The 12605-nt window shown below is 39.5% G+C and overlaps 1 protein-coding gene across 13 annotated transcripts in view; it reads right to left on the reverse strand.

Annotated features, from left to right (window-relative positions):
• KMT2C (lysine methyltransferase 2C) overlaps positions 1 to 12605 on the reverse strand; it is a 257991-nt gene that overhangs the window by 138378 nt on the left and 107008 nt on the right. For all 13 annotated transcript variants that reach the window (XR_006334856.1, XM_043871872.1, XM_043871871.1 and 10 more), the window contains one exon: positions 12114 to 12223. Coding sequence is in view for 12 of the 13 variants with exons in the window: in XM_043871872.1 (XP_043727807.1) it covers positions 12114 to 12223 (110 nt within the window). In the remaining variant the exon portion in view is untranslated. The remainder of the gene's footprint in view (positions 1 to 12113; positions 12224 to 12605) is intronic.

The raw sequence follows: 12605 nt of genomic DNA on the forward strand, positions 1-12605 counted from the left end.
CTTCCAAGCAGCAATGAGCTTTAGAGAGGTAGGTACCATCCCTTGCCCCAGAAGACAATCAAAGTCTAACCAAATGGTGGTTGTCCCAACACTTGTACTAGTTACTGGTTTAAAGCAATTAATGGGAACTAGTTCTAGCTAATGAGCTGTTAGGAGAAATCTGATACAGTAGAGAAAGCATATGGAAAGGACTTCCCTGAATTAAAATAAAAAAGAAAAGCTTTTTTTTTTCTGTCTCTGAATGTTATAATGAGTGTATGACCCTAACAGCTCCTGCTCACCATGTTTTGATTACGAGAGAAACTGAACCAAAGAAAAGACCAACACATTGTACGTACACAATGTAAAGATAGTAAGAACCTGGTATCATGAAGCCAGTGAGCTACTCATCACCCTAACTTCTCATTTCCTACAGTGAAAACCCGTCAGTCATCAAGGTAAAGCTCAACAATGCCTGACATCCAGAGACCACCAGGCACACACAGATTCAGGAAAACATGACCTGTATCGGTAACAACTTTGAAAACTGACCCCAAATTGACAGAAATGTTAAAATTACCAGATAAGGACATTAAAACAGCTCTTCTAAGCATATCGAACATGTTCAAAAAACTAAGCAGAGACATGGAAGGAATAAAAAGGTCCAAGTCAAATGCCATAAAATAAAAACACCTAGGATGAAATTACACTGGATATTGTAACAGCAGAAATTGCAGACGAAAAGATTAGTGAACTCAACAACAGCAACAAGATCAGTGACTCAACAACAGTAACAAGAAAAACAATTCAACCAAAGAATGGGCAGAGGAACTGAATAAACACCTTCTCAGAGACACACAGGTGGCCTACAGGCACATGAAAAGATGCACAATGTCACTAATCATTTGGCAAATGCAAATCCAAACTGCAGTGAGCTATCACCTCACTAAAATGGCTATTATCAAAAAGGCAAGAAAAAACAAGTGTTGTCAACGATGTGGCAGAAAGAGAACCCTCCTACACTGCTGGCAGGAATGTAACCTGGTGCAGTCACAATGGAAAACAGTACGGACATTCCGCAAAAAATTAAGACTAAAACAACATATGATCCAGCTGTTCCACTTGGCAATAAGAAAACCTGAACTCAAAGAGACATATGCAGCCATATGTTTATTGCATTATTTACAACAGAAAGATACAGAATCAACCTAAGTGCCCGTAAGTGGATGAATGAATAAAGATGTGGTGCATATATCTGCAATAGAATACTACTCAGCTGATTTTTTTTTTTAGTGACCATCTTTATAGTCTTTTACTGAATCTGTTACAACATTATTTCTGCTTTACGTTTCGGTTTTTTGCCCGCAAGGCATATGGGGAGTTTAGCTCCCCAACTATGGATCAAATTCACAATCTCTACATCAGAAGGTGAAGTCTTAACCACTGAACTACCAGGGAAGTCCCTAAGTCACTGAAAAAAAAAAAAGAAAAGAAAAAAGAAATCGTGTCACTTGTGATAACAAGAAATAACTGCCAAAGACTTCCTAACCATAATGATAACTATAAATTCACAGATCCCCAAAACTGTGACAAACCACCACCATAAGAAGCATGAAGAAAATTACACTAAGGAATAACATAATCAAACTGTCCAAAATCAGTGATACAGAACTACAATCATCCATATAAAAAGACATGATATGTACACAGGAACAAAAACAAGGATGACACCAGACTATGCCATCCTGTGTCAGAAACAACATAAGCAAGAAGACTGAAGCACCACATCTTTAAAGTACTGGGATGAAAAGTCACCTCGATTTCTGAACTTGGCAAACATGTGTTTCAAAGGAAAACAGAAGCACTTTGGAAATAAAAATGCTGAAAGAATCTATCACCTGCAGACCTCCCTGCAAGAAATGTTAAAGGACTTCTTCAGGCAGAAAACAAAATTGATATTAGGTGAAAATCTGGATCGACACCAAGGAATGGAGAGACTAGCATTGGTAAATAACTCAAGATGGTAAGGACTCTGCCTGCAATCCAGGAGACCTGGGTTTGATCCCTGAGTCGGGGCTCTGGAGAAGGGAATGGCTACCCACTCCAGGATTCTTGCCTGGAGAATTCCATGGGCAGAGGAGCCTAGCGGGCTACAGTCCATGGGGTCACAGAGAGTCAGACACGACTGAGAGACTAACAATACAATACAATACAATACAGCATTGGTAAATACACTGGTAAATATATTTTAAATTATTTTTATTATTTAATTCTCTTTAAAAGATATGTTTACTCAAAAATAACAATATCTTAAGGAGTTTACAGCATGTGAAAGTCAAATGCGTGACAGCAACAGCACAAAGTCCAGGAGGGAGAGTGGAAGGAAATGAAAGCACACTTTCATAATATATACAACTATATGATATCACTTCAGGGTGGACTGTGGTAAGTGAAAGATGTATACTATAAACCTTAAAGAAATCAATAAAATAACAAGGCTTATAGACATGCCTCAAAGATAGTGCATGTTCAATTCCATACCACAAAAATAAAGCGAGTTACACAAATCCTGTTTCCCAGTGCATATGAAAGCTATATTTATACTATACTACACTCTGTTAAGTGTCCAACAGCATTCTGTCTAAAATAAAAAATGTACATACCTTAATTTAAAAGTGCTTTGCTGCTAAAAGGTGCTAACCATCATCTCTGCCTTAAGCAAGTCATAATCTTTTTGCTGGTGGAGGGTCTTGTCTTGATGTTCAGTGGCTGCTATCTGATCAGGGTGGTGGTTGCCGAAGGTGGGCATGATTATGGCAATTTTTTAAAGACAATAATGAAGTTTGTAAAGTCAACTGACTCTTCCTTCAACAAACAATTTCTCTGTAACATGCAACACTATCTATTTACCCATAGTAGAACTTCTTTCAAAATTGGAGTCAATCCTCTCAAATTCTGCTGCTTCTTTGTCAGCTGAATTCATGGAATAGTCTAAATCCTTTGTTGTCATTCCAATGATCTTCACAGCATCTTCACCAGGAGTAGATTCACTCTCAAGAAACCCCTTTCTTTGCTCATTCATCAGAAGCAACTCATCTGCTTGAGTCTTATCACGAGACTGCAGCATTTCAGTCACATCTTCAGGCTCCACTTCCAATTCTAGTTCTCCTGCCATGTCCACCACATCTGCAGTTACTTCCTCTGTGGAGATCCTAAGGCCCTCAAAGTCATCCATGAGGGCTGGAATCAACTTCTTCCCAACTCCTGTTAAGTCATCATAGCATCTAGAATGGTGAGTCCTTTCCAGAAGGTCAAGTGACTTTGCCCAGATCCATCACAAGACTCACTACCTATGGCAGGTATAGCGTTACAAAACCTATTTTCTCAAATAATAAGCCTTGAAAGAGAGAATTACTCATTGATCCATGGGCTGCAGAATAGATGTGTTCACAGGCATAAGAACATTAATCTCCTTATACATCTCCATCAGAGCTCCTGGGTGGCCAGGTGAACTGTCAGTAAGCAGTAGGATTTTGAAAGAACACTTTTTTTCTCTGAACACTAATAATAGTGGGCTTAAAATATTCAGTAAACCATATTGTAAACTGATGCGCTATCCATAAATATTGTTGCATTCATACAGCATAAGCAGAGTAAATTTAGCACAATTCCTAAGGGATCTAGGTTTTTTTTTTTTTTGAATGGTAAATGAGTACTAGCTTCAAGTGAAAGTCATCTGTTGCATTACCCTAAACAGACAGTCAGTCTGTCTTTCAAAGGTTTGAAGCCAGATACTGACTTCTCCTCTCTAGCTATGAAAGTCCTTGATGGTGTCTTCTTCCAATAGAAGGCTGTTTTGTCTACACTGAAAATCTGTGGTTTACTGTAGCCAACTTTGTTATAATTATCTTTCCTAGATCTTCTGGAAGACCTGCAGCTTCTCCATCAGCACTGGCTGCTTCATGTTGCACTTTTAAAGTTATCAAGATGGCCTCTTTCCTCAAACTTAATGAACCAACCTCTGCAGCTTCAAGGTGCTTCTCTGGAGCTTTTCTCAGCCTTTGTAGACTGGAAGAGAGTTAGGGCCTTGCTCTGCTTTAGGCTTTGACTTTAGGAAATTTTGTGGCTGAACTGACCTTCTATCCAGAACGCCAAACTTTCCCCATAACAATAAGGCTGTGCTGCGTTTTTATCATTTGTGTCTTCACTGGAGTAGCACTTTTAATTTCCTGAAAGAACTTTTCCTTTGCATTCATAACGTAGCTAACTGTTTGGCACAAGAGGCCTAGCTTTCAGCCTATCTCAGCCTTCCGTGTCTTCCTCACTAAGCCTAATCACTTCTAGCTTTTGATTTAAAGTGAGAGACGTTAAGACTCTTCCTTTCGCTTGAGCACTTAAGAGACCACTGCAGGGTTATTAACTGGCCTAAACTCAATATTGTTGTGTCTGAGGGAATAGGGAAACCTGAAGAGAGGGAGAAAGACAGGGGAATGGCTAGTAGCGGGTGGGGAGAGGGAGGAGGGCGGAACTAGATTCCACATGCCCCAACTAAAGATCCCACATGCTTCAACAAAGACCCAGCACAGCCAAAATATAAAATAAGTATTTTTTTAAAAATGTATGCAAAAGGAAATGAACAGATAAACACAAATGGGGCAGGGAGGAAGCCTTTATCACATTAAATATATATAGTCTCAATATTACAAATAAAAAGCAGAAGATTGTCAGGTTAGATTTTTTTTTTTTTAATGTGCTACTGCAAGAAACATGCCCCAAATATTAAAATACAAACAGGGTAAGATAAAAGAATGTAATTACTCCTTTGTCTGTTGCTTCGTTTGCTATTATTTTCTCCCAATCTGAGGGCTGTCTTTTCACCTTACTTATAGTTTCCTTTGTAGTGCAAAAGCTTTTAAGTTTCATTAGGTCCCATTTGTTTAGTTTTGCTTTTATTTCCAATATTCTAGGAGGTGGGTCATAGAGGATCTTGCTGTGATTTATGTCAGAGAGTGTTTTGCCTATGTTCTCCTCTAGGAGTTTTATAGTTTCTGGTCTTACATTTAGATCTTTAATCCATTTTGAGTTTATTTTTGTGTATGGTGTTAGAAAGTGTTCTAGTTTCATTCTTTTACAAGTGGTTGACCAGTTTTCCCAGCACCACTTGTTAAAGAGGTTGTCTTTTTTCCATTGTGTATCCTTGCCTCCTTTGTCAAAGATAAGGTGTCCATAAGTTCGTGGATTTATCTCTGGGCTTTCTATTCTGTTCCATTGATCTATATTTCTGTCTTTGTGCCAGTACCATACTGTCTTGATGACTGTGGCTTTGTAGTAGAGTCTGAAGTCCGGCAGGTTGATTCCTCCAGTTCCATTCTTCTTTCTCAAGATTACTTTGGCTATTCGAGGTTTTTTGTATTTCCATACAAATTGTGAAATTATTTGTTCTAGTTCTGTGAAAAATACCGTTGGTAGCTTGATAGGGATTGCATTGAATCTATAGATTGCTTTGGGTAGAATAGCCATTTTGACAACAAGCAACTCTTGAAGCTCAATTCCAGAAAAATAAATGACCCAATCAAAAAATGGGCCAAAGAACTAAACAGACATTTCTCCAAAGAAGACATACAGATGGCTAACAAACACATGAAAAGATGCTCAACATCACTCATTATCAGAGAAATGCAAATCAAAACCACAATGAGGTACCATTACACGCCAGTCAGGATGGCTGCTATCCAAAAGTCTACAAGCAATAAATGCTGGAGAGGGTGTGGAGAAAAGGGAACCCTCTTATACTGTTGGTGGGAATGCAAACTAGTACAGCCGCTATGGAGAACAGTGTGGAGATTTCTTAAAAAACTGGAAATAGAACTGCCATATGACCCAGCAATACCACTCCTGGGCATACACACTGAGGAAACCAGATCTGAAAGAGACACGTGCACCCCAATGTTCATCGCAGCACTGTTTATAATAGCCAGGACATGGAAGCAACCTAGATGCCCATCAGCAGATGAATGGATAAAGAAGCTGTGGTACATATACACCATGGAATATTACTCAGCCGTTAAAAAGAATTCATTTGAACCAGTTCTAATGAGATGGATGAAACTGGAGCCCCTTATACAGAGTGAAGTAAGCCAGAAAGATAAAGAACATTACAGCATACTAACACATATATATGGAATCTAGAAAGATGGTAACGATAACCCTATATGCAAAACAGAAAAAGAGACACAGAAGTACAGAACAGACTTTTGAACTCTGTGGGAGAAGGTGAGGGTGGGATGTTGCGGAAGAACAGCATGTATACTATCTATGGTGAAACAGGTCACCAGCCCAGGTGGGATGCATGAGACAAGTGCTCGAACCTGGTGCACTGGGAAGACCCAGAGGGATCGGGTGGAGAGGGAGGGGGGAGGGGGGATCGGGATGGGGAATACGTGTAAATCTATTGCTGATTCATGTCAATGTATGACAAAACCCACTGAAAAAATAAATAAATAAATTTAAAAAAAAAAGAATGTAATTACATATACCATATTCACATAGTCAAAAGAAAGCTGGGATGGGTATGTTAATATTAAAGTAGCTTTCAGAGTCAAATACAGGATTTTTCTGTTATAGTCACAGGTATCCTTATCAATAGCGTCCCCTTGATCGAAGTTTACGAAGTTCTTTTAATGTAACCATTAAATCTGTCACAGCCTCCCCAGGATGTGGAAGAATTCATTGCTGTAAACTAACAAGCAACTACTATAGTTCTACAGACAGAAACAGGCTGAAACTGAGACACAGTTCAACTTCCTTTCAGTGCAAAAAAAAGGGGGGGAGGCGTTTAAGTCTTGGGGGGCATGCCCAAGACTACCATTCTTAGAAAGGCCTGCCTGCCCAGATGGCATCTAGGAGGTTGGGTTTGGAGAGGTTTCCCATGGCTCCAGAGGTGATAAGGGTAATTTACTGTGCATGGGTTATCTGTGCAAACAACGTGGCCTTCCCTTCTGGTACCTGACTGGCAGGAGGGCCTACACGACCAGTCCCCAGTAAAGACCTTGAGCGGCTCAGGGCAGAAGCACCACACAAGTGTCCATATTTCTCCTGCTGGAAGACAAGGGTGCTGTGTGTGACCCCTCACGGGAGGGAGAACACCAAAGGAAGCCTGCACACAGATTCTTCTAGACCTCGTCAACATCTTTTCCCATTTAAGATCTTTCTACCGCATCAGGGCAGTAAGCCTCAGCCATAAGTACAACTCTATGATGAGGCCCTTGAGTCTGAGTCAGTCCCCAGTGTAGACGTGGTCATGTGAATCCTCAACACAAACACAGAATTCAGGTATGTGAGTGTTTCCTTCCTCTTAAAAAAACTGTAAGGTAAAATGTAGACTAAATAACTGATAATTTTTTATTTTATACTGCAAAGCACTAGGATTATATAAAAAACAACAGTATTAGATAACCTTATTCATAAAATAGGTACCTGGGACCATCTCACATATATATAGATCATGTTTTCAATGATCTTATATAAACCTACTTTCAACTGGTTAGAGAAGTGTATGGAGGTTTTTACTGTCATTGTCATTAAGGCTTTTTAAACAAAAATTACATTTACATTGTTTACCTACATTGTAAATCTGTACTCCCACCTTATTACAGAAAAGCTATTTTTGTTCTCTTTTTCAGTCTACAAAAAGAGCCCAAAGTACTTTTTAAAAAACTTACAACTCTTCTTGCAGAAATTAGTTGGGATTTTACACACACAAGTGGCACAAAATCAGCAGAACACAATGGAATTGCAGTATGCGCTTAGTCACTCAGTTGTGTCCAACCCTTTGCGACCCCATGGACCATAGCCTGCCAGGCTCCTCTGTTGGTGGGGATTGTTCAGGCAAGAATCCTGGAGCGGGCTGCCATGCCCTCCTCCAGGGCATCTTCCCAACCCAGGGATTGAACCCAGGTCTCCCACACTGCAGGCGGATTCTTTACCGTCTGAGCTACCAGGGAGGCCCAATCATGGGGGTGAAGAAAACACGAGAAATTATCAATTCTAAGTGGAGAGATGCTACAAGTAATGTTTTAATGGTTGGTAGTACCCCCAGGAATCCAAAGAGGAAATTAAAAGAGAAAAACGGTTTAGCATATTCTTCTGTCTAGCAAAAGATAAAAGTTCCTGTGGAAAAACTGAAGAACAATTTCAGGGAAATTCCAGAAAAACTCAACTGCTGGATACTGAATGCACTTTAACAACTGAGGAGATGATGCATTGGTTTTAAAATGGGAATAATGTTGCTGATTCCGGGGCTGTCAGCCTCAGCAGTACCGCAGCTGGGCTCTGAGCGCAGCGCACAATGGCTGGCAGTGGCCACTAGGTGTCAGCCGCGCACGCGCCTCCCTGGACCACCGGCTCAGCGCTGCCCCTCACTGACAGACTCCGCTCGGATCCGCTCATCCCAGCCAAGACGCCAGGCACTCAGGGTACTCTGTGCGGTGCCGGAGACAAAATGTCACACCAGCGCAGGATCCACGCCCTCAGTAATTAAGTGCTCACAGAAACAACATGAATTTACACATGTTGGTAAGTGACAGAGGAGAGATACATATTCCAACAACAAGAAGGACACGTACTCAAACATTTCTTTCTTAAAAGACGTGAACAATCCAAAAGTTTAGAGCGTACAGACACCCCCATCTGAGCTTTGCATCTTGTTCTTTTCCATCGTCTCAGACTGAAAGGTCCAATTCTACTTCAGTTTATTTCAGCATCTGTCGAAGGTTTTTTAAAAAAGGATTCCCACAAAAACAGGGAGATCGAAACAGAGGCACATGTTTTCAACGACCATTTTTCAATCCCAAACTTCTCAAAAATTAGCCAGCAGAGTTTCACTTTCCAGAGTCAAAAAACATTAATTTTTAACAAATGGGTTTAAAACATACATCAATGCTTTAGAATACTTTACTCAGGAAATTCTGTGTCCAAGATTTTTTGGCAACAAATGTGAGAATATTGTGTTGTTTGTTTGAGTACAAACTTTCATTGTTTCTGGCAATAAACTAACAATAGACACAGCTCCAAACATCTGTTACCAAAATGCTCAACCCCCAGCACGTATTTCTTTGAGAAGTCATTACATTCTCATTGCTGAAACATCACTTTTATCTTGAAGAGGCAGGTTAAATGTTTATTTTCTTTACAGAGGCAGGGACCATAATTTATTCAGTTACATGCTGTCCTAATAATGCTCAACAAATTTGTAACACCTCTTTTTTTGTAAAATAAAGCCTGTTCTGGGCTCAACAGCACTTTTACATACTTTGGCCCTAAGGAACCTTTTGAGATTTCAGAGACTGTCATTGTCACACCTCCCCACTCCTATCACTTAAGCAGAACTGTAAAAATGTCCTCTATTTTACAAGAGTTCCTCTGATGAGTATAAATGTATAAACGTGAATAAAATTCATCACATTGGTGACATCCTTTAACATTCTGGCACTTATTTTTTTTTTTTTTGTAACTATGAATGATTCCATGAATGATCTTTAGTGCTATTCATTTAGGCCACAAATATTTACTGAGGAACGACCAAAACAGAAAAAGACACATCAGAACGGCACTACTATCTAGTGAGGAGATACAGACAAGGCAGAGGGTGCTAAGTACAGAGGAGAAGACAATCCACCAGGGTGTGACGGATGAGGCGCCTGAAATTTTCAACAGGGAGCCCAGCAAAGACCTCAGGTAAACTTGAGTAAATACTTGAGGAAACGAGGGAGGAAGCCAGGCATGTATCTGAGGAGAATGGTCAACGGAAAGGGAACAGGAACTGCAAGGGCCCAGAGGTGGACGGTTCTGAGTAAGACCCAGGAGGTCAGGGCAGCTGAAGGAAGCGAGGCCAGGGAAGAGTTACTGTGAGCAATGTCTCAGAAGCGCCTGAGGGGATCGTGAAGATCATGATAGCCCAGATGGTCAGTAACGACTGGCTTTTTTTTTTTATTCTTAATAAAATGGGAAGTAGCTGAAGAGTGTTAAGCAGAGAAGTGATGTAACTTGACCTCCGCTACTTATTTATCTATTTAGCAGTGGGGATCATTCTATGGATGAAAACCCAAGACTATCATTAATTTTTGTTATTGCTCAAATTGGTCCAGCTCTTAGGAGCTCCTTGAGGTTGGCTCCTATGCTTTTAACAAGTCTCCATCTCAATCAGCACTTCCTTGCTTTCTGGCACCTCATCTTGTATTTCCCCTGCACTGTGAGCCACTTCCAAGAGCCTTGGTCCTTTTTATTGGAGAACACTGGTTACAAACCAAGACCTGGGCACTTGACAGGCTCACTGCTAGAAGTCACTGGTTCTAGGCTTTCAGAGGGACAGAGCTAGGAGTTAAATACATGCATACTAACACTTGCATATACATACACCTGGATTTCAGTATCATCTGTCCATGTAAATACTAAAAACCATGAGTTTATATTGATACCTCTGATAACCATTCTAACACAACAAAACTCATTTTAGAATAGTGCTCACTAGCTTACAGCATGTGTGTGCAGTTTTTGTTTGATTTTGTCTTTAGCTTTATGTGTGTCCAGTCAATATACTATTTTTCAGCACTTAGTTTCTTCTCTACCCCCTTCACTGTGAATTTTGCTCTTCCTTTTAAGGTTCCCCCGGAGCCCAGACAGCTGTAATTGCTTATTTACAGGCTAAGTGAAACATTCCTATGGTTCCAGGAATCAGAGCTATACAAAAAGATATATATAGCTTATTCAACCATTCTATTCTGTGTGGTCATTTAGGTTTTTTTTACAGTATTTTGCAAATTAAACAACGCTAGCAATTATTAACCTTTAATGGCACAAGTTTCTGTATTATTGAAGGCATATTTTCAGGACAGAACCTCAGAAAGGTCAAAAGATAAGTGCATATATAGTTTGTGGGATACTACCAACCTTCTCTCCAGAAGATATGCACCCATTTGCATTCCTGTCCACAAGGCATATGAGTGCCCATTTCCCTACGGCCTTATCAAAAATAAGCTGCTACAGTTCAACAACCCAGCACCACAAAGGGTCCTTTCACTATTCTTCACTGCCTTTCCTATAACGCTTCTGCTTCTCACCGTCACAAAATATTCCAAAACTACTTTTAAGAAGCTCATGGAAGAATCAGCTCCATGACCTATCACAACGATGACCTGGCTGGCCATCAAGTATGCTCAGACTATGGAAATTATTACCGGGCATTATACTGTTCAAATGTGGTAATAATGTAAGCCTTTAAATATAAGGTCACACTTCCAAAACAAACACTCTAACTTGACTAATCGTGAGGTGAGAGTGACTCCTCCACTTAAATTAGGTCAATTTGATCATCTGAGTAAAGCAAATGTTACAATAACTGAATAATTACTTAAATCTAAATCCTTGTCTCAACTATACCTTTGAAAGGTTTACCTGTATTAAATCTGTGTAATTTCTATGGCAAAAAATTCCACTTTTAATATCCCTTTGGAAAACCTGTTTTCACTTCTCCCAAACACGTTTGTCAAAAACCAAGGGGAATTTTTAAGCAGCAAAGCAGTTTTACTTCACAGGGTCTGTTGCCTTCATAGATAGAAGGTAAACGCTGCATTTATTTTTGATTGAAAGTCACAGTGGAAGCTCTGAAAGACGGCAGACTGTGTATATGGTATCGCTTTGGGATGGTGCCAGAAAGACAAACCAAACTGCCAACTTGACTGAAAAGAAATTATTTTAATCAATTTTTAAAATAGCAAACAGAACTAGCTCACACTGTGGACTAAAGACGTGTCAAATCCTGTCTCTCCTAATTTAAATCTTTGTCAGAGAGTTTTGTCTTAAAAGAGTAAGATGCCTAAGTACAGTCAGTAATCTCCATTTCTAAAAATTTTAATTTCTTATTTATTTAAATGTAAATTATTTAAAGATTGGTGTTTATTGCACAACTTAACATACTATATAATCTAGTGGTCTGCACAAACTACCCTTGGATATCAATAATTTCCTATTTTAAGGGTTTTTACATTAATCACTTAATAAATCTTACAAGTGAATCTTCATGTTGACACAGCAAATGTTATAAAGTTATGGTTTAAATATGTGTTTCTTCTACTTACTTCTGTGCTCCCTGAGACAACAGCTCTGTCCACGTTCACTAATAACGGTTCTTCCATCTGGCACACCCCCAGTGACCACTCCACACAACGGTGGTGAGCCCAACAAGTGCCTAACATGGTTAAAGTGAAAAGAAGCAAATAAGTACACATTAAACATATTAATGCTAACAATTAAAGATGTAAAATCCTTCAGTCGATTCTAACGTGAATATACAACGCATCCTGTATTTGTGATTCCACTAAAGCAGCCCTTCTCAAAACGCATCGTCCGGGAACTTGTGATAAACGCAAATCTTACATCACAACCAAGACCTACAAATCAAACACTCTTGCCATGGTGACCAGAAACCTATATTAACAAGCCCTCCAAGTGAGTCTAATGCACACTGTATCAATGATTGCTTCTTCAACAAAGAAATTAATTTCTAGTCATTTTATTTAAATATTACTGTATTTTTATTTGGTATATTTACATAAATATAAAGGAAATTT

The sequence above is a fragment of the Cervus elaphus genome, chromosome 18, assembly GCF_910594005.1.
Source record: "Cervus elaphus chromosome 18, mCerEla1.1, whole genome shotgun sequence".
In the NCBI taxonomy this organism is placed as follows: Eukaryota; Metazoa; Chordata; class Mammalia; order Artiodactyla; family Cervidae; genus Cervus; species Cervus elaphus.